The following is a 23320-nucleotide window of genomic DNA, read 5'->3' as shown; positions in this document are numbered from 1 at the left end:
AAACAGTGAATCCGCTACACAAAGCCATGCTATACTCCGTTCCACCTTCAGTCCGAGCGCAGTGGACGCCACGAGCCATCCCAGCCGATCCAGCGCCGGGAGAAAGACGCGTGACCTGCCGGTGGGGCGGCACCGGCAGGTCACGCGACCTGCCGGTGGGGCGGAGCGACACCGGGAGCTCAAGGTCGCATGACACTCCCTCAACGCCGCATTGGCTGGGATGGCTCCTAGCGTCCGCTGTGCTCGGACGGAAGGTGAAACGGAGTATAGTCGTATAAACCAGCCACGTAAATTTAGTGATACAAAGCTATCATAATAGCAATCAATTTCAAGGCCAGCCAGATTACTTAAACCTTAACCTAAAACATTCCTCAAATGGTATCAAGGTGGCATTTACCGAAATGCCTCCCGATACAAATAGCTGGGAGACTATTTTGGGTGCAAGACAGACACTGATGTAAATTTCCATAGTGCACAACCTCCCAATTAGGCAGGTGTGCTCCGACACCAATCAGTCACACTTATCTCCAAGAACTCAGTACGCAATTACAGCATGTTAATGAAAAAAACAAAGAAACCGCTAAAACTAACTGACTCAGCATTGCTGGGTGACAAAATAATATCGGAATAAAAGCCGCTTGTATCATACATTTTGCGAACAAATTTTCAAGATGCGGCACTGTGAAATGTTAATACAAAATTACAGCAAGGATCTTTTTTCGGTTTGTTCTCCGATAAGTTATCTAAAATGTTTCGTTAAAATGAGAGGACAGACGACCACTGACACAGCACAATTCAGACATCTTCAGCGATGGGGCCAAACCCAATCGGCGTTAATGCACAACACACGACATGTTACGGAACAGTGACAAGAGAGCGTAAGCCAGCCTTACAGTATAGCCACAGCCTGTCCAAAGAGCCACCGATGACACCAACTTTCAGAGAAAATAATGCTCAAGGAGAAAACATGAGAAAAAAAAAGTGAAGGCCCAGCTCCACTGCCAGTGTTTGGCCAAGGACACCTCTTCTGGCTGCAAATTCCCAGCCACCTTTGACACCAGAGTTAGCAACAGGCCCCCGCAAACTCCTTAACAGCCGTCGGGCAATCCCACATTTCCGTTACCGCATGCTCGGAACTCGGGGGCGCAGTGTGCGGAACAACTTCAACGAAAAAAAACCTCACGCTTATGGATGAATGGTGGGACAGAGTGGACAGCACAAACACACACATAAAACAAGATGCCATGTTCAGACACACACAAAAACCTTTCTTCCTTCGCTCAGCACCCTGTGAAACCATCCACCCTCAAACTGCTACACCCCCACCCCCTCCGTTGATCCTGACTCCAACCCCCTTGCTCGTCCGAGAACCACCATCCAACAGGTTGCATATGCAACGCCATTTCGCCTGCACCTGCCACATTCACACTCCGTAACTACGAAGCACATCTTTTTTTAGATTTGTTTATCGCACCGAATATTCTAAATTCTCAAACAAAAAAAAAAAAGAAGTTCAAAACAGCAAAAGTTAGTTGGTCAATTTAGTTTCATTATAGTACTTTAGATTTCCCTAGAAGCCCAAAGAATTATGGGATACCCATTAAGATGTATACAGTACCACCTAATTAACATTAACCTAATTCCCAATGAGAGGAAGCGTTCCCCCTCGTGTGCCACAAGGAAGGAAACAACCGGAGGTCGCTCGAGAGGGCACCGACCCTAGACCCTGTTTCGTTGCGGACAGAGACTTTGCGACAGCCGCAAGCACCGAACGAGAACATTCCGGGCAATCGCCCACAGGACGAGTCGAGCCCTACGTACCTTCTGGAATAGAAGCGAATATTTGGTAACAAAACATTTCGAAAGCTCAAAAACTTGCTTTAGATAAACAAGCCCATTAAAGCGAAAAAACCCAAGCATTCGGCAAATTCGCTGCCAACACGGAGCCACAAAAGGCCGCTTCAAATTGTTCCATAGCCCAACGACGGGACAGATCACCTCCAACACGTATCCTCGGTCGCACTTCCCCCCGCGATGTCGTCCACCGAAGAACACTCAACTTCGAACAAGTGACCCCCCCTCCCGTTCCAAATAGAATTCGTTCCAAAAGACCCGTGCAAATTGGCAACGGTCTCCATTCCCCACAAAGTCGTAAAGGCTGCCGTCGTGCAGACGCGCAGAAGAAAACCCGTCACCGTTACCCCGCGAATGGCAACGGTTCTAGCGGCACACGCGCCTCCCCTCTCGAGGAGGCCGGGGCGGACGACCCGCCAGAGAGCACCCGTGGAGCGGCGGAGGGTCGGAGCGAGGGAGCGTGAGGCAGGCACCGGGGTGGAGCGGCCCGGCTCACGACATGGAGCTGCAGGGCACGCGGGGCGAGCCCATCTGGGTGAGCACGCGGTCCAGCCACTGCAGGGGCCCGTTGAGGTGCAGCTCCACCCAGCACGGGGTGGAGGTCACTGTCTGGCGCCGGTACTCGGCACCCCAGCCCTTGACGAAGCTCATCCGGATGGTGCACATGCGCGTCAGCTGGTACACTGCCTCGAAGCCGCGCGACACAGACGTCGTCAGCAAGGCAGCAAACTCCTGGTTGTTGAAGATTTTCAGGTTGCAGCCTGGAGAATGTCGGAAAGACGGGGGTGGCTCGGACGCATTGGGCTATCGGACCGGTGTGTTCGCTTTAAGCGCAGAATCCAGTTGGGGTGATAAAAGTCAAATTAAAAAAACATTTCTCTTATGTAGCCAAAGATGAGGATTCGCTCCGTAGACCGATTTTGCCGCCCGTTTCACTGAGCCACCCAATGCACTCTGTCTTGCTCAGATGTCTGAGTGTAGCATAAGCTATAAGAGCGAGCCGATGCTTCTACTGCCCGAGCACGCGCTCTCGGGCAGTGCAAGCATCAACTGGGACACTGCGCTTAAAATTTTGACTTTGCTTGTACACAAGGTAAAAGAAACTACAGAGACTATGAATTTTGGGAGTAACATATATTTAATGACAGATAGCTAAGGTGTACATCCATTTATGTGCAATTTTGCGATTCGCTTTTATGATTATCACATTATCTTAGCATGTAAAAAACTAAAAAGAAAAAAAGACCTACATATGTGGTGAACAATTTGTGAACAGTCTCAACGACTACTAAAACAATTGTAGGGCCGCTTCCCAAATGACAAAGATGACAGCACCATACACACAAAAAAATCTTGCTGAAGCTGGACCACCGTGTGGGCAACAATAACGGAACAAGCAGCCTTTACGTGAAAACATGGAAAAAGTAATACCTCGCAGCACACGAGGGCCAAATCAAGTGCAGTGGCACTCTGAAACTTAATTGCCGTCCGATGGGATAACTAAAGTAAGTCAATTCCCTAGCCCACACATAACTAAATATGGCGACGGTCAGGGCAAAACCTGTCAAAGAAGTCCACGAAAGGCAAGCCCCGTAATCGTTAATCAGAGGGAGCATATAGACTCGGGGAAGAAAATATTGCTACAATAGACTGATCTCACCAGTTAGTTTTGTTATACTGCTGCTGCTGGCATGAATCGTACAAACTGTAGTCTTTCTGCATGCGCAACAACCCCGCCGGTGTTCTGTGCGAGCTGAGCACGAGCACGAGATGGCACGAGTCATCCCGTGCACAGGCGTCTGTCCCGTGTGAGCTGCAATTATGGCAATGTCATGCATGTGTGGAACGCTCAGTGAGATTGGCTTATTAAGTGTTGGAAATTTCAACTCTACAGTGGCAACCTTCACCCAGTGGCAACCTTCACCCCAAAGATTGAGATTTACCGAAGCACGCTCACCGTAATATCCCGCATGAACTCCCTCCCCCGAGAGATTGCACATCTAATTTTTTTTTTCCCTTAATATTATTAATGTGAAAGTTTTAAAACATTAAACACCAAGCCCCCGTTTTCCGTCGGATATCACACTATGTTTGACGATAATCACATCAACCGCATGGTCTGCGTTACTGCTACGTGGGACAAGCGAGTTTGTAGAGGGCTCCTGCATTTATCGCACCGAGAGATGAAAATTGGCTGTGCGCATGATCTGCAGTACCTGTTCACGTGACATGCAAGCTCGTAACAAGTCCCCGTGGTTTTCCCGAGCGTTCTGCACCCAGGATATCTGTTCCTGTGATATGAGTTTGTAGCAGTTTCCCGCTTGTTTATCGCACTGTGAAGCACGAGCCTGCTACATCCACGATCTGTGGTATCCATACCCATGACATGGGAGTTGGTAGCTTTATCGCACAGTGGTATGCGAATTCGCCGTGACCGCGATATGCGGTATCAGCTCCCATTTCGCATAGTTTGAGCAAGTGTTCCAATGTTTATCAATAATTTTTCATAAAATTATGCTCCCGCATTTTGAAATATGTTTCATTTATCTCGTCTCTCCCGTAAATTTCACCAATTATCTCTTCATTCTGGGTGGGCGTTCTTACGGGATTTTAAGGCAAGCGTTAAAATTCGAGTTTCCCAAGTTCACTAATAAGGCATATGCAAGGTAGAAAGGCAACTACTTGCCTCCTTGTCATGCATCAATGCATAGCATAGCTCTGCTGTGTTTGAGTTCTGCTAAATTGAAAAACTCTTTACTTGAAAGTAGCAAGAACTGAAAGAATTTAGGCAACTGAGGTATCGGGAAACCCAGTTTGGGAAGCCACGACATGGGAACTAACTTTTCAGCAGTGGTTTTCAAAATATAACTTGGAATTGCTCGGCCTCGCTGGGAACGCAGGGCAGTGAAGCGCAAAGGAAACCACAAGTGCCAGTGATGCCAGCAGGCAACGGACTCACCTGGTGGTATTTTGCAGACTGTTGCTGGATGCCAACCGTACCTCTGGTTACAGTTGGGGCTCTGCACAAAGATACTGCTGTCGCTGAGGCATTCTGCAAACACCTCGCCTCCAATGTAGTACAGCCGCACACCGCGCCCTGGGAAAAAAGAGAGCATACACAAAGTAATCAATAGCCATCCCTGGAAGCCAAAAAGGGCAACCTAGAAAAAGAGACCTGGGCCGAAAAACGTGTCGGCCCACGGCAGCAAAGGCGTTACCCAAACGGGTCAGGGGCAAGTGAGAGGTACTGGTATTTCTATTAACTTATATGGCACAGACAACAGGTGATCGAATTACTTCTACTCAATTATATTTTACATCTAACTGCACATTTGTTAGATTAGTTTACTTTCGTAGTAATTATGCGAGTCATTCGATTACTTCTCGCAATAACGAAATTACTACTACCCTAATATACTGAGCAAGCGCCGCCCGAACTTTTAGAGATAATCATGAAAACTATGAGATGGACCCTCATTAGGTTTGCGAGGCGTCCAAGCTGCTCATCGTGATTGCTTAATACCGCAATCTCCTCATTATTTCTCAAAACCCAGGGTGTCTACCAACATGTTTTTTTCAAATTCCCCGACTTTTCCAGGTTTTCCCTGACTATTTTAGTTAAATTCCCTGACCCACACCCAGAAACAACTACTGACACCAAAATACAATGTACCGTATTTACTCGAGTAATAGCCGCACTGTTTATGAAAAAACCTGCGGTTAATACATCATTGACCAGGGCTTACTCTTTCAGGGAGTTAATTTCTTCATTATAACAAGAAGCCAGCAACTGTGCTTCATTTATGACCCTTTGCTTCTTTCGTTGAAGCTCCTCGACTACAGTGGCCACTGTGTTCTTTCTTTTGGCTTCTGGTGCATCCAATCTCTCTTGCCTCTTTTTCTGCAGCTCCTCCTTCCATTGGGCATTGGCACCACAAACCATTTGCACCATCCTGTTAGTAAGATCAACTTTGGTCACCCCTCCCATTGCTAAGACTCCATCATACACCACACTTTGAGCTGTCAGTGACTCTTCCTTGAGGTTTTCGACAAGGCGCTTTTTGTTTACAGAGAATCCCCGTTTCACAGCTGCATTGCCACGAGATAAGCAGAGAATTAGCTTGACAAACGAAAATAGCTCTTTGTGGTCCCATAAACACAACTCAAACCAGAGGGTGTCCAGCCTCTGCTCTTTCCTGTCAAAGTCTTTCAACGCCGCCAGTGAAGAGCTGAGTAAGCATTCATCTACATACCGTAAAATACCGGGCAAGCACCCACTCCAACTTTGGAAATAATCGCAAAAAAGGGGGGATGGGCGCTTGTCCAGTCATCAATTTTACATATAAATGTACTGTGTGTATTTTCTCAGATCTCAAAAATTTGGCAATGGGCGCTTAATGAGGAATGGGCGGATGCACGGTATTCTACGGTAGGGATGGTGGGTTCGCTCTGCTTCTAAGCCAGTCATCCACTGTAGCTCCGACAGCACCCCCAGTGCAATGCCACAGTTGTTTCTCACCAACCTCCGGAGACAACGCACTAGCCCGATCCAAGCAGCTTGCACCTCTTGTCAACTTGTATTTCAAAGGTGACCTTTCCATCCCTTTTTGTGAACACCTCTTTACGAAGGAACTAGTCTTTTTTTAAGTTGAGCACAGTCCGTTGCAATGGTTTCTGGATCTCGCGAAGCTCATTCTTAGCAGCAAACCCAATGTCAAGTGCAGCAGCTGCAACGACGTTGTCAGGCTTCTCCAAGTCAATCCTAAGCACCTTGGAAGATGTGTTGGCAGCTGTAGGATATCTTTCTTGACGACTCTAGCCAGCAGTGACCGTAAGAGGAGATCCAATGCAGGGGCAAGGAAGGAAAGCATGGGCTTGTCTGTCTGAAATTCAGCCAGAAATGGCTAGAGTTCTTCAGAAATCGAGAGCAAAAAGGTCAATTTCACTGGCAGCATCTGGTCATCTACTGCCTTTTCAACAGTGCTGCAACTAGTACATGCTAGCTTTTTTTTTTTTTTTTTTGCTTTTTTTTTTAGCATTTTACAATCTTAACCAAGTTTGGAATAACATCAAGCGCTCTTGAGATCACCTTGCCATTCTCCAGCCACCTTACTGAGCAAAACTTCAACCGAAAAAGAGCACTTCCCATGAAGTGTACATAGTCTGGGTGACGTGCTGACACACAGTCAAACAAGTTATAGCTCCCATGAAGAAACACTACCAGATCCCAGTGCGTCGCAGCATGACCTGTCTGGAATCCACCACTGACGACGTATAGTCCACAGCTTTCAATGTCCAGGATGTGGTGATTGGTGTCGGAGGCTCTAAATTCTTTTTTGAGGGACCTCAGAAACTTCAAATTTGCAATGGGTTTATCCATTGACACTTGTAGTATCTTTGTCTGCTTAATGACTTCTGTGCCTTTCCTGAAAGCAGATGCGAGGTCTGCTGCGCAGGTGTGCCCCAGGAAACACAAAGATAGGTAGCGCGTTTTACAGTGGCGTCAATTTGGTCCCAGCACCTGATCAGTACATCCATTCATTCTCTGTGGGTTACTTTGCTCAGTGACTCATCAAAAGCAACCACCAGATATGGCACAGTAGAGAAGGCTTGCTAGCAACTTTGGACCAATACCATGACACATGGTGTATCCCACTTTGTCTTTTCCAAGCTACATTTTTCTGGCGGTCTCACACTTGAGGGACATCAACGGAAACAGCAAGACAGACGCAGCAGCTGAACAAAAAAATCCACGAGTCATTATAGTGTTCAAGCACCATATGATCTCGACTTTTGTGACTTCATTCTTCAATAAAAGGCCTCCCACCGACGTCTTCACAGAGGGGCTAAGAGCTTCTGTGGCAGTGGTTAGACGAATTGCAAGGGCGCTACAAGCACTATCGCCATCTCCGGACAGAACGCCCGTTGCTGTAGAGGAAGGCAAGTCCACATTTGACGCAGCCTTGAAAAGTAACACGATTGGGGTCTGGGAAACACTTTGCAGAGATTTCATAGCACCTTGATGTTTCTTACCCTCAATATTACTAGTAACCGTCCTATTCCCCATGTTGCTCAGGGAGAACCTCTGGCAGCACATTGTGCAGTGAGCATTATTTGGATCATTTGGAACGGGCCGAATCCAACTCGCATTCGTGCATATGTCTGGGAAATAACACAATAGAAAGCCCAAATCAAAGACACAAACGCACATGGCAGAGCTAGTACAGTGCAGGCATCCAGTTGCGTTGACAAGGAAGCGCGAAAACACCATATCCGACACACTAAGGGATCTCTAGGTGCGTGCATCTCGGAGGGTAGATGAATGACGGCTGTTCTCTTGGTGACTCGCGCCACCTAGTATTGGCTACAGTAACTGTTTCTCCTGCATCACGATAACGCCAGAGCAACACCACCCGACTAGAGTCACGAATTAAGCAAAATGGCTGCTGCTACTCGGCTTCGCAAGTAACTCCTTATCCGCCGTACTTTAGTGTTGCTACTCTAAAGTGTAGCTTATTTAGTGGCTCTAGAGTGTACTAGAAGAATGACGAGCCGTTGGCTTTGCACGTGCTCTCATGTGAAGCGCAGCATGTGGAAAGTTGGCGTGGTGGTGCTGCGGCCGTACTTGCCAGTCAGCTTGGGCGGGTCGCGTCGCGCCTAGGGAGCCTTCATGAGTCGCACCTGGTTCGTGGCGTTAACAGCATCCTCCAGCGTTCGCACTGCGGCTGGATCACGGCGCATGCAGCTGAGTCTAGTGTCGCTTCGTCAGCGTTTGCGACAGCCACACTCCTTGTTGCTGCATCGCGTCCCAAGCTAGCTCGATTGCAGCACCACCACGCCAACCTTCGACATTCGGCACTTTAACCGGACTCGGCGGCTCGTTTCACTCGTATGTTTCTAGTCCACTCAAACAAACCGCAAACTACACGCAAATGCTGCGCCGCCGCACTTGACTGCGCTCGTGGCTACGCCTGCCAGTGCCTGCCGCTTCTAGCATGAGCGGGCAAGCATGGGATAAACTCCCCGACTCTACAATCTTTTTGGAAATTTCCCAGACTTTTCCAGGAGTCTTAAAATTCCCTGACAATTCCTAGTTTTCCTGCTTTTCCCCGTCGATAGACACCCTGAAACGACCATCTCATCTCCCTCCCCTCCCCTCCCCTCCCCTCCCCTCCCCTCCCCTCCCCTCCCCTCCCCTCCCTCCCTCCCTCCCTCCCTCCCCTTCTCCCTCCCCTTCCCCCCTCCCCCCCTTCCCTTCTCCCTCCCCTTCCCCCCCTCCCCCCCCCCCCTCGCTTCCCCCCCCCCCCCCCCCCCCCCCCCCGAGGCAACCCTGCCATGAAAGATTGCCGACCCCACGTTTCTTACGACGCCGCAACAGCACCCGTCGCCATGGTGCCTGGAACACGTCCCCTACCGGCACCGCACCATCGCGGAGGAGCGGGAGCCAAGAGGCCGTGAGGGAGCGTACCGATGTGCTTGCGTGTCTGCTCGACGACCGAGTTGCGGTTGACGTTGGACAAGAGCCCCAAGCAGAAGCGCTCGGAGCTCGAAGGGTCCGTGAAGCCATCCACGGTCAGCGAGGGCTGCGAGGCGTGGAAGGTCTCCCCGACCCGCGTGTTCAGCTCGTAGTACGAGATGGAGCACCAGAACGCCGGCTCCGTGTACGTCACCGGCTGCACGTCTGAGGCCGGGGAGGGGACAGCGTCAGGCACGCCCCGCGGACCCTTTCTGCTCCGACATCCCGTCCCTTGGTGAGCGTGCACTGGACCTCTCGATACAGCTTTTGGAGAGGGTCCTCTCCCAACTGGCTTTCATTCTGATCTGTTATTTTGCCTCCTCGACGCCTCTTTGTTACGCTTTACGATGCACTTACCCGCGCATTTAATGATATCCGATTCCTTTTTTTACGACAAAAACCTAGTCGAGTGTAATTCGGTGCTATTAAAAGCAACTTTATTCCCACTTTTTTTTTTTTTAATTTTATGGTCACTGCATTTTTGATGATACAAAATTACTTTTACAGCATCAGCATTAGTGCCCTGGTGGATGCGCTGACTTTGGACTGGCCTGGAACACACATATATAAAGTTTGCAACGTCGCCCGAGATGGCGCCACAGCCCCACTGGCTGCGGAAACTGGATAAAAAACTCCTTCTGCAAGCGCTGACAGATGGCGGCGTGGTGCATCTTTCAAGAGGCTTGGCGAGAACGCATAGCAACAGAAGCCGCACTGGATTGGCTGGTTATAGGGACGAGGGTGGAGTGTTGGGCGAGTTTGTGATTCATAATGGTTAGAAAGCTTTAACGGACAGAAAGGAAGACACAGACACAGTGCCGTGTCTTCCTTTCTGTCCGTTGCGCTCTTTAACCCTTGTGGTTTAGGGAGTGACGCCATGACACAACACCTAGCAACCGAAAATGGCCGGCAATGCCCCCCTTTGCCCCTCTTTCGGCACCACGCAGTCAAAGACGGTGGGGGTGCATCACTGGAACAAGTTAACCTCCACCCCTGCAGATGGCTCATTACAGAATATTAACTAGCCTTGGGCCACCCATACATGGCACTTCGCGGCGCCCCACCGGCTATCCAAGTGCGCAGCCCGGTTGCTAGGTGTCCCCGTCAGTCCGTGGCCCTCTATAACCAGCCATCTGCTTGCACCAGAGAGAAGAGGGTTTCGGGAATGTACACCCTGCTCAAAGCCTTTCTTGTGGGCCGTCTCTACATTAAAAGATGCCGTTTCCCTCTGCATGCTTCCAAGATACTGCCAAGTATTTTCAAGTCATACAAGCTAACAGAATATCAAATTGAAAATCATGAGGTCATTTATATATTCCAACTTCCAGGTGCAATGCATGACACTCAAAGCTTCCACAATGCTAAAGCAAAATCAAGGGCAGTCAGTTAGAACCAGAAATGGGGCCACTAAGACAGATTTCACATCACACTCAAATAAACTGCTTGCTACACACAATCTACTCATATTTTGACCAGTTTTCATACACGTTTTTCTTCCCCGATCTAGCTCCTGAAGTTTATAGGTTTGCATGCACTAGACAGCCTAAAGCACAACTGATCTAGAAACACAAGTAATCCACAATAACTTTGAATTAACTAAACAGCGATTCTACAGACCTGGAGAAGGGCTTGGAGAAGAGAGCAGTACTGTGTCTGAAACATAAAAAAAAAAAACAAGTCAGAGTTATTGCTTTGCATCATTCTAGTCAGATATGCAAAGAAAATTTGCTTGTCCTGCATACAAAGGAAGATTTTGGTAGCCCCACTCTGATAAAAAGTAATCAGTAATTAAGAAGGGACACTACCCAAGAGGGTAAACTTTTGAACCTGTGGCTTAATATGAATGAAATTTACAGTATATACTGGTAGTTGCAATGCAGAATGCAGTGCAGAGTTTCATCTCTGTACATAAATCGTAAAATAAATTAGTCGTTTGTATCGGGAACACACCGACTTTGTTTAGGAAAGCTATCGTTAGGAATCTACCGTAAAATTCGGTAAGAACGCCCACCCAAAATGAAGGGATAAATGGTGAAAAACATGGGGTGGGCTCTCTTTGGAGATGCCACGGCAAAACTATCCGAAAATTAATAAGCACCAGTGCGCCCGCAATAAACCACATGACGCCGGAACTGATACCAAAGACAGGGTAAATTCGCATTTCACGATGCGATCAACACACGGAAATTCGCTACAAATACCTGTGTCGGGGGAAAGGATACCACAGGTTGCGGACGCGGCAGATTCGCGTCTCATGGTGCGAAGGGCCCGCCGAGAGCTCGCATCTCCCGGGAATAGATATCGCAGATCGCGGACGCAGCAGATTCAAGTTTTATCGCAAAATAAACATGCGGGGACCCGCTACAATCTCGCCTGTCGCGGAAACCAATATCGCGCACGCAGATCGCGGACAAAAAAAGCGGGAATCTTATACAAACTTGCATGTCACGGAAACAAAAACCACAGATTGAGGACACAGTAGAATCGCATTTTCCGATACAATATACACGAGTGAACAACACGCATGTTACGGGAGCCGACATGACGTGTACCAGTGCCACGGATCGCACCGTTCACGTACAATGACCGCCGGACATAGCTTGACGTCCGACGGGAATCAGGGGTGGGCGATGTTTCAGAATTTTTATGTTACGGATGTTTAGCCAGAAAAACGGGATGGTCAATCTCTCGGGAAAGGGCGTCCTTACAGGATTTTACAGTAATGTAATACCCAACATTTTTCTACACTAGATCTGCAGCGAAATGCCTGGAGAGTGCAACTGCAAAAACAAAATTTCCAAAAGTAATTCATTTTATGCTAACATCGCAGCGAAAAATCAAGTAATTTTTGCCTTTATTGTCGTCCACAAAATCTTAACATACATTATAAGCGACATCCACGAAGTAAAAAAAAAAAATTCCACAGTTGCATTGCTTATAAAATTCCAGTTAGGAAAAACAAGTAGTCAGTCTTTCCTCTTCTCGCATTAAGAAACGATAGTTTTCCTCAAGTGAAATTTATGCCAAAATGACCGCATCTTCACGTGGTGAATGATGTTGATTGGGGCGAAGCTGTGGTGTTGCTGATGATACTGATCTTGTTCATAGGTACTGCTGATGGTGCCGATTTTGATGGTGCTGATGGTGCTAAGTTTAACGCAATTATATACGCATTTGACCACAGCGCCCTCTCCTGTATAGACGCTGAGCGGCTATATGCAGTGCTTCATCCATGACATCCCCAGCTCTTGAGTTACTACCACATCTCAGAGCCCCCTACTCGTCCCGCAGTCGTGGCCGAGTGGTTAAGGCGATGGACTAGAAATCCATTGGGGTCTCCCCACACAGGTTCTAATCCTGTCGACTGCACAAACATTTTTTCTTTTTTTAAGAAGACAGATGGGATGGCAATCGATGTGAGCACGGATGCCGGACAAGGCTAGACCCTGAGGAGCTTCACCCCTAAAAAGTGGAATGGAGAAGAATATGTTCAAAGTGTTTTAACCCCTACCTTTTCTATAGCATTGGTGGACCAAAATAATTTTTAAAATATTAGCTATGAGGTGTAAACAAATGAAAGTTTCTGGGAATACTCCCAGATGTTGGCAGATGTAAATCTGCCAACAAGGGATAATGGCTATGTAAGTATGGCATTTTTCAAATTGAACTTTTTTTTGCAGAAACCTTTTTTTTCTGGGTAGTGTCTCCCCTTTATTTAAATTGGCACTGTTTGGTTGGTCACCTCCACAGTGTTTTGTTTGTCGATTCAAATCAACCAGTTACAAGGACCCAGACTAGTAGCATATTCAATATCTAATTCTGCAATGCAGCTCCAGTTTTTATGACTTTTAAGCATACAGTACAAAAACATATCACAATGCAGTAGTGATGCTGCATTGTGATGTTTTTTATTGTGATATGTTACATCGGGACATGCCACATTGCAATATATTTTTCCACAACACTGATTTTTGTTCGCATGGCATTATGTTTTTTTTGCAGCACTGTTAGTGCAAAACAAGCTTATCTCCGGTTTTCTCCAGTTTTTTCTCTCAGCATTGAAGGATAGTCACCAAAACTATAGAGTGGTGGAGAAACTGCTCAGCCGGGGGACAAACCCAAGTGGAATATTTGATGCCCACGAGTACCAGTTCAAAGTAAAATGCAAAAAAAGCGCCAGAGTCATGTTTCCATCAACAGTGTCGCATAGTCAGGGTTTCTAGCAAATTATTATTTTGAAATTCCCTGACTTTTCCAGGTTTTCCCTGACAATTTAAGGTGAAATCCCCCACCACTGTAGAGGCAGTTAAATATATAAGAATTATAACACAAGGCATTGAGCATTAAGCACTGTGAGCATAATTTTGCACGGGCCTCAATCCAACTTTCCTATTCCTAAATATTCCGGTTCGTCCAGTCCAGATTAAATGAGCACTTTTTTTGCCGCCGACATCGTCAGTGAAGAGGACACTTCCGGAAAGACAATCAGAAGACGACACTCAGTCACACACCAATAACCGAATGGCAGCATGGCCGCCAGATGAACACTTTTGGATACTTTTGGCTTAAGGCTTGGATTGGACTGGGGTCTGCGGCTTTCCCATTTGTTACTAAATCTAGTAGCTGTAACTGGATCTGGCCTAGTGTCGCACCCTCAATCCAATCCGATCCAAGCCTTGGCTGGACTTGTCGACTATTCCCTTTGCACTGCAACGGGTAGCGCACACTACATCGGGTGAGCAGAGTCCGCACACTGCTCTAAGCAGAGTTTGTTGCCTATTTTTCTGGCCCCAAGTCCTCAAGTCTTTGCTCAAGGCACTCGATGGCATTACCGGCTCATTTTCCCTGACAATTTCCCGATTTTTCCCGGTACATAAAATTTCCCTAAAAATTCCCGGTTTTCTTGATCGCTAGACACCCTGGTAGTGAACCATACAGAAATAACAAAGATGAAAGTTCAGCTGTACTTGTTCCAAAAAGAAAGCCAAAACGAAACCACACAATAGGTAACTTTCATAAATTTCTGCTTGTATGCACTACCCGCCGGAAATCAACTGGCCATGATGCAAAAAAGTGCGGTATCAGTTTAGGCTTAAGTATAGAATAAGCGATCGCTGCGAGACTGCAACTGAAACTGTGTGCCACGCGAGGCACTGATATGTACTAATTTTTTTTTTTTTGCTCCGAAGTGAACCGGGTTTTAATGGCTATGTCTCGACACTTCAGCACCAGCCCAAAGTCGTGCGCGGCGTCCAAGCGCCTTTGTCGGCAATCCCTGGAGCCTGGCAGATCTGGACTTCGGCACTTCGACGCCGCTTGGCTCGAGGGAGACGGCACGCGTTGTAACGACCGCCACGTCCAAGTGCCGAGCTCGCACATTTACGTTGGTTTTGCAATAACCACAGACAAGGTGAGAACAGCAGGGGGGAGATTCAGCTATCCTGCCTCCAGTGTGAGCTTCCTACCTTTGACAACACTTCAATGTCTTGTGCACCCCGAGTGCGGACAAAACAAGGCAGAAGGCTTGGAGCGCATGCTGGAGGCTCGGCGTTCAAAAGACACGTCCTGTCGTTCTTATTCTCTCCGCGACTGTAGAAAGCAACGGGGTTGAAAGCTGGGCTAGTTGGTAGAAGTACTTGATGAAATAAAAAACGCACAAAAAAACGGGACAACAAAAAGAGGCCACTTACGACAGACAGACGAAACAGATAGAGCCAGCAAGTTCATTATGTGTTGGCAGCTCCCAATGACAAAAGCATCTTTTTACAATAGATACATTCCACCACTTCCAATGGCAGACTATGGGAGAAAGAACCTATGGGCCCGTTGAAAAGCTAGAAGGTGATACGGTAGAACCTCACCGATATGTGCTCGGACAGTGACCATCAGTCTTGTCAAACTTGCGTAGGAATACGTGAATAAAAATTCTAATTTGTCGCATTCATTTTTCTCTCTCTTTGGTGCAAGACACTGCCGCGCAACTTGGCCAATGCCATGACTCCTTCCTTTTTCACCTTTCCTCCTCCTCCTTTTTCACCTTTCTGAACTGTGCTTCTTGTTCTTGCCTAGGCCAACATGACCTTGGACTAGGCTGGAGAGATTTCAGCTTCCGCAATCTATCATTTATCTTGCCGTCCCTTTCAACAACGCAATGCATCATTTATCTCTTCAAAATGGATGGGCGTTCTTACGGAATTCTAGAGTAATTGGAAACACAAGCAGTGTATTCGGTTCCAACATAATGCATGAAAATTGGCCGACTGAAATTGAATCTCAGTGGCCAACCGATACCCAGAAAGCTTAGAGTCTGGAAAAATTCTACGATCTATACCTCTCACTAAGCCACCTGTATAATAGACATGCTAGGAACATCCATCTCCTTTTATGAACTGGCTATCATTCAAACAAGTATGAGGTCATTTCTTCCAGCTTTGATTGACGTTTAATAACTGCAAATAAACGTGTCAGAAGTAGCCGAATAAGGAATAAGACAAAAATCCGCAGAAAGCACTGAGGCATCAGAGCTTCACCAGATATCGCAATCATGTTGTTTCAGGAGGGACAAAAAGATTGTTTCTTTGATTCCCGCAGCCAGCTGCGGTGATCAAAGGAACAGCCTCGATATTTCTTAGAAGCGAAGGTGACTAAAGCTAGCTATGAAAAGAGCAATTCTAAAAAACCCAGAAACTTACCCATGCTGTCTGCACCATTTTGATCAGTGTTCTCTCCGTCCTCGCTCATGTAACCAGGCGGAGGTGTCTCTGCAAGGGAAACGGGTCCTTCACAACTTGTCTTCTGCATGAGACATTCGATCAACGACCAACTCAGTTCGATACAAGCTGTGCAAGTTGTTGCCTGCACCCAGGTACCTGTGAGAGGAAAAGTCTGTACGTCTAAGCTCGATGGGAAGTTTGTGTTCTCGGGAACGGAGTTGGCATAATCGTCCAAGATGGGAAGCTCTGTAGGCAGGTCACCCGACTGGCGTGGCACCAAGATCGGTGGCAGAGCTGCACAAGAGAACAAGGGTCAATCTCACTTTGTGTGGAGCAACCAGGGCACATTGTGCAATCATCGAGGCAAAACCACCATATTTTGAACTATGGTTGAGCTGGACTTAAAGGGAAGTTGAAGCGGTTTTAAATATAAGAAAAAACACCCGAGCCTAGTTAATTAGACCTCAGCTATCACCAACATCGTATTCGTTCGGTCGTTTTGTGCGCAAATCAACCTGAAGAGCACCTTCAAAGTAGCGCTCAAGCCACACCCCTCCGAAGCAGAGGGAAAGAGGAGAGGTAGGCCGTCCTGCTGACCTTTCGAACCATCGTCGTTCAGCCGCTGCATAGCGCTTGCTTTTAACCGTTGACCGGTCGTACTATCGACCTATTCGCCTGACATGTTGATTGTTCTCTTGTTTGTTCAGTTTGTCAGAACTCTTGTGGCACCGAAGCAACTGCCTCGTGCTGTTGCACGATGCCATACTCATGTATAGCAGTTGGCTTGCACGAACAGCGCTCGTCGCAGTTCTTCTCACTTACCGTTCTTTTCACTCCAACAGAGATTTTAAAGGGATGGGTTCCCACAATGCAAACAGACGAGTTTGAGCAAGTACACTGTTTTTTGTTCAAAACGTCTTCCGGACGGCGCATATGAAAACAATGTACGCAAGGGTTTGGGCCTGAAGAAGGCTCGCCTGAACCCGACGCTCTGCTGACCATCTTTGAAGGTAAGAAGGCAATTCAGCGCATTAAAAGGTACTTGCAAAGAGTAGACGAAACTAGGTAGGAATTTCAGGTTGACTGTTCCAGAAAAAAAAAGCTATTTCCTTATTAGTTGTGCACAGTGTACTGGAAGAGCTGCAATCATGTAGTTAAATAGTGGGCTTCCACTGGCTCTTTTCTGTTAACTGCCTTATGTTAATGTTTTAGTTTTGGTTTCTTATATCATAGAGGTGACCATAATCCCCGGACTGACTCCGCTACCAAAGATTTTTTTTTTTTTAATCTACTCCACTACCCAGTCACTTAGGAGAGGAGGGCTTGTTGTAATAAGTGGTCATGCAATTCACCGCATGTCTTTTACAATGCAACTTGTTTTGGCATGGATTTTTTTTTTACAGTTGTTGATATTATTTGAGGTAAATATTTTTTAAACGAAAAAATAAATTTTGTTAAATTTTCCTTTCATAGGTACATGTTCTCTTCACGAGTGCAATTTGGAGATACAAAGCATGTAACATTTTGTTGTGGATTGAGTTCTTTTCTTACAAGTCACGCAGTGTTTTCCATATGAAGTTTGTGTCATGCAATGGTTCCTCGTGCCGCAGAAATGAGATCAGACAGTGATAATGTTTGGTGGTGGTCTTATGCAGTCAACAAATTTTGGGAGAAGTATGTGAATGTAGAGGCCTCAGAAGCTTTCACAAATTCAACATCAAATTGATGGCTGTCAGGCACACATCTCTGTTTTTCGAAAGCTGTAATGGCGTAATATCTGGTGGCAAACAAACTAAACGCAGCAGAGGGTACCACGATCACAAGGATGAACCTTCTGCACAGTTATTCGCATAGTACGCAAGGATATGGCGGTGACAGAACGGCGACCCTGTCTCATCGCCTGTCTCATCTCAGGAGAAGCTTGCCCGTCACCCGAATCCGATTATACTATCCCTTCAAACCACTTCAGCATTGGTGAACAATGCAGTAGGCACGCTCACGTGTCCAACAACTGCCAAGCATGAAGGCCAATGTGTGCCGAATTCTTGTTCTCTGATGACCGGGTCAAGCTAATCTGGCCTGACGCATCCCCTCAATAGCACTCCTTTCAATGTCGACGTTTTACGTTACACTAAGTATCAGTCACTACGTACGTATGAAGCCGGTCATGCCGCGTCGGCGCAAGCGGTTACTCGTGTCTGCCCTTATTAGTGCTCTGGGTCATTTTTCTGCTTTGCCAACGGCCAAAATGCGTACTTTGTCATGTCGAGGGTCCTCTGAATCCATCGAAAGATATAGAGAAATCAGACGCTGTACTCGATTTCCAAGAGCAGAAGCCTCAGCGCCCAGCTGCTCCCGCAAGCGACAGCAAGTGAGAATCGAGATGGTCGCCTTACGACGTAAAGGTGTACTGCTGCGGCGATTACTTCTGTCTTGTTCGCTTTTTTTTCGCATTTAGTGATTATTTTGGGTGAAACGGTTGCAATATTTGGACCCAGCAGGCACAAATGCATCAGAATCAACCATTAACTCATTTTTTTCTAAAAGCACTTGAGCTTTTCTTTAAGAAGTAGAGGGTTTAGGGTGGTGTAGCGACTCTGCTGCTTTATGAGATTAGTCACTAAGAAGACAACTAACCCACAAAAATAATGTGTTAGTTTGGAGGACAAAAATAATGTGTGTTTGGAGGACTTATGACTGGTAGTCTCGTCTAAGTTTTTTCCTTTTCTTCTCGTACGGTCATGCGCACCTACGAACCGCGTGCCACTTTTGCTCGGTGCATGCCACGTCTACTTTCTTCGCATGCAGACGTGTTGCTTTTCGGTTTATGCTTCTTGTTTGAGCAGTGTTCCGCTTAGTCTGTCTAAAACGATTTTTAAAAAGTATAAGTGATGAACGGCATGCTGCAGACTTTGGTGGGCAACATGAGGGCGTCGCATAGACGCCCTCATGTTTCGCATTTTTCGCATAGGGACGTCGCATAGACGCGTGAACTGCCGCCCCAGTACTGCCAAATCCTAAAGTGCTACGAAGTGAAAAAAAAAAAAAAAAAAAAAAACCAAAAGACAGTTGATGCTTTGTCACTAACAGTTCTGAGCTCAAATATTTTTTCTCTATTTTGAAATGAACAAAGTGGCGCAATACACCCGATGACTATCATTAATAACTGTTAAACATGCGACTTTCAAGAACCTCTAAATTTCTGAAAAATGCTTTCACCACCTACACTGCAAAAATGAAGCTATGAGCCCAGTGGGGGGGAGGACGCAAACTTTTGACATATACATTTGTGCGTTTTCCTTTTTTTCACCACAATACGACTGAAGTGTTTTTGACAATAGAGTTTTAGTGTTGCGCCTTGGCCTCTTTAGTACAAAAAGTTCACGACCTGCAATCTAACTTCGTCATTGAGGGGTTTAGAATAGCATCATAATGCTTTCTGCCGCAAAACTTATACTCCTGCTGCACCATCTGATGAACAAAATGCAAGGTACTTCAATGCTTGAGCAAAAAAAGTAGTTGAAGTGGGGAACGCGACAGAACAGCACATAACAAAACAGCATGAGACAAAGCAGCACAATCAAAACAGCACGCATCAAAACAGCACAGCGACAAAACAGCAAGCGTCAAAACAGCACGGTGTCAAAACAGCACGGCGTCAAAACAGCACACCGACAGAAGAGCATGCACTAAAAAAGCACAGCGTCAAAAAAACATATGCGTTAAGTGCCTGCTGGTTTTCGGCGTCATTATATTTTGCCACCTATAATATAAAACCTCCCCACCCTCTGCCAATGAAGTTGAATCCGTTGCCACTTTCTTGCGATTGATTCTTAGTTTGTTGAAGATGGAAGTGGCAGATTTCATCTTTCTTGTTGGCATCCCAGAGGCTGCTACATATTTTTTCATGTTTGACAGATTGCTGATGCTGACCTCCATTGCCTAATGCAAAAGAATAGAAGATGTAAGGGAGAAGCCTTTACCCCTCATTTTATTTACATATATACATCTACTAAAGGCTGCCGAGGGTCCACGATGAATTGATCGAAAAGACTCTTCCACGAGTTGTCTCGTCAAGCTATTGCTTCCTCTTGGTGTTCAATGTTCCTACGAATGTCAAACCCGGATATATAAAATTTAAAGGGGATCGTAAAACGGGAGCTTACCAAATAGAGCATTTAAGAGCCTCTAAATACAGTTGGCGGAGATTGCAAACACCACCACGCTTACACGCGCACCTGGCCGGGACCTTTACACAGCATGAACAATAAAACACAAAAAATAATAATACAAAAAAAAAAAAACGCAATAATAGGCACGAAAAAAAAAAAAAAAAAAAGGCTTGAGGTACATCTAAGCACTGTTGTGAATGCGAAAGCATGCATGTCATTCTTCCGCTCCCTTATTTCGTCTATGGCGTATTTGCGTTGACAACCCCCCCCCCCCCCCCCCCCCCCCCAGAGCACGCCCTCTCCTTGCCGCTCTGACCTTGGGCGCTTCCGTATTACCTGCGCGCTGACGGCGCAGACACGCATCGCCAATGGGTGGCAGTCATTGAAACTGACGCGCAGCAGCCAATCAAAGCCTTCTCTTCCTTGAAACTATAACATACGCCAGCCAATGGGACCGAAGCTAAAAATCCATCAGCTTCACTCCTTTCCTTTGGGATCGGGAAAACTAGACGCTGTTTGGCTAGGCTTTTTGCATGGTTTCAAAGCTTGAAGAAAGGAGTTAGGTGCCGTTTGGCGCAGCTTCAAAGCTGATGACGTCTGCTCGCTCTATGGGACCAGTTAATGCTTTCGCATTAAAAAACTCTTGATCCATAGAAAAAAGTTAAGCAAGCAACAAAAAAGAAAGCTCAGTGAATTCAGGCAGCAAAAAAAGAAAAAAAGTCGGAAGACACCTAAGCACTTCTTATAAGTTCTGAACGCGAAAGCATGAATGTCCGACGATGTGGATGCTAGAGGCGGCGCCATGTTCGTCGGCGGCGAGACGAGCAGAAGCCTCAGAGCGCGCACCAGCGTGCCCGTTTTAACCAGTGCGGGGCCCGTAGCGGCATGGGATTGCGACGGTTAGTTTTATCGGCGCTCAGGCGGCATGGGCACACAGCGCCATCTGGCAGCGGTCGTTGAAACTGCACGCTCAGCGGCCAATGGTAGCCTTGTCGCCGCACGCCAGACAATGGGATTTTTGGGATCAGAGAGGGGGGATCGGTGGCCAAGTGGGCTGAAGCGCACACCCAGCTCGACGTGCGTGGAGCGAAAGCACGCCCTGCAGAACCCAGGGATCCTGGGTTCGAGCCCCACCCCTGCCCCGTTTCGATCTGGATGAGCATTGTACCGGCGTGCAATAGTGTATCACTACTGCGTGGTGCACGTTAAAGACCCCAGGCTAGCGGTTGTACTGCACTGGCTAAATTGCTCATCTACAGCGTGTGACTCGTCGCAACTTTAATGGCTGACCAACTACACGCTGTATAAATATCCCCACAACCCCAATTATTATTATTATTGGGATCAGGGAAACTAGGTGCCGTTTTTGCACTTCGTACTGATGACGTTGGCTCGCTCCATGGGACAGTTAAAGCTGCCGCATTCAAAAAGAAACAGGCAAAGCAATAAAGGCCAAAGAAAAAGGGAAACAAAGAAAAAGCGTTCAAAGTGTGATTGCACAACCGTTGTTGTCAGCACACTCAACTTGCCGGAAGACTTTTCTCTTTTTTTTTGCTTATTTTATTTTGAGATTAGAAAGTCACCCAGCATCAGCAGTGTTCGGGGAAAGGGTGCAGGCTACCGTTCCAACAGCGGGCACTCCCTGCACGATGGCACGAGTGCCTTTCTCCTTCCTTGCATTTGCCATCATTCACTCTTTTTTCTTTTTTTCACAACTGCTCGTTTCTTGCATATCTTACCGCGTGTATGCTGGCATGGCGGTCTGCCAGCCCCGCAACGCAAGCGAAGTGCTCCCCACCGGCGCAATCTTATCGCGGGGTGCCGGTGGCACTCCTATAGTATTACATGTGATTTTCAAGGGGATGTTTGGACTGTTTGATATAAACAATAATTCAAAATACTCGAGTGTGATATAACCGGGCTCGACTGTACTTTTTTTTATGCACGGGACACTGCAACTCTTTCATACTATGTTTAAAGGGCCCATGAAACGAATTTTGGGCTGGAATAAATCAATTTATATTGGGATTTCACTAATAGCACATCGTTCAGTGGCCCAAAAGTAAAAAGGTAGAAAGTTAAAAGCCTGACTTTCGGTACGAAAATTTACAAACACTGCGGACTATTTCGTACCTCCTTCCCTGCATAAGCTCTCTGCCTTTTCACTGGGATACATTCGCGAACCCCGCAGTGCGTCACCGGCTCCAAACGCACGTCACACGAAGCCGGACCTCTCTCATTCCCTTCACCCCTAAGCTGACATTGTGGTGGAAGCTACGCGCTTGCTGGACCAATCAGCCGCCCGCCTTTCATCACCTGACGTCATTCTTTGCGCGTGGGTATGCGCGAGAGAGCGAGATCACGTGGCAAAAGTGTGGCTGGCCCAAGGAGCACGTACCTTCCACAGCACTGTTAGCTTCGGGGTGAACGGGGTGGGGAAAGCAACTTTTGTCTGAATTTTGAGCGATAGGCTAATCTTCTAGGGGAGAATGGATGTGTCCGGATTACACAAACGAGAGTCCGAGCAAGAGGGGACTCTCCCTTTCCGTCTTCTTGAACTATTTGGTAGAATGCACGATTTATGAGTTGAGGAGGAAAGTTAAACAGGAAAAAGTTGGAAAAGCGTTTCATGACTCCTTTAATAGTTTTCTTACAAGCCACATTACAGATATTGTGAATATAATAAGCCTTGTTCAACTGAATATTTTGTTTCACTGGGAGGTATTCAACGTATGTTAAAATTCTCTCCTTTAATAGAGATTGGTATCATACTATTTTGCGACTAAAAATATAAAGTCTTTATTCAAAGCAAGCGTACTCTTTTTTTTTTTTCATGAAAGCTACGACTCAATAAAAATGCTTGCGTATGTGAAATATAAATATGAAATATAATAACAATAAAACCGTACCCTTTCCACCATCAAGCTGCCCCCACTTCCACGAGTTGCTGCTGATCCTTGACACCTGGAGACGCAACACCTCAAAAGTATGCGTACGCGATTGTGAATTCTTCGTGCAACATGGAACGAATATCCCTACTATATACCATCTCCGATCCCTTTTTA

At 46.7% G+C, this 23320-nt stretch overlaps 1 protein-coding gene across 3 annotated transcripts in view; it reads right to left on the bottom strand.

Moving 5' to 3' along the window:
- Nucleotides 1-228: 228 nt before the first annotated feature.
- The window catches only part of LOC8026216 (mothers against decapentaplegic homolog 3), a 34962-nt gene continuing 11870 nt past the window's right edge, over nucleotides 229-23320 (bottom strand). For all 3 annotated transcript variants that reach the window (XM_029979413.4, XM_029979407.4, XM_029979399.4), the window contains 6 exons: nucleotides 16240-16377; nucleotides 16063-16131; nucleotides 10988-11023; nucleotides 9323-9535; nucleotides 4814-4951; nucleotides 229-2615 (listed from right to left, as the gene is read on the bottom strand). In XM_029979413.4, coding sequence (XP_029835273.1) covers nucleotides 2347-2615; nucleotides 4814-4951; nucleotides 9323-9535; nucleotides 10988-11023; nucleotides 16063-16131; nucleotides 16240-16377 — 863 coding nt within the window. In that variant the 3' untranslated portion in view covers nucleotides 229-2346. The remainder of the gene's footprint in view (nucleotides 2616-4813; nucleotides 4952-9322; nucleotides 9536-10987; nucleotides 11024-16062; nucleotides 16132-16239; nucleotides 16378-23320) is intronic.

Source organism: Ixodes scapularis, unplaced genomic scaffold, assembly GCF_016920785.2.
Source record: "Ixodes scapularis isolate PalLabHiFi unplaced genomic scaffold, ASM1692078v2 PGA_scaffold0__279_contigs__length_252992795, whole genome shotgun sequence".
NCBI lineage: Eukaryota > Metazoa > Arthropoda > Arachnida > Ixodida > Ixodidae > Ixodes > Ixodes scapularis.
This window is presented reverse-complemented; position numbering and strand designations above follow the sequence as displayed.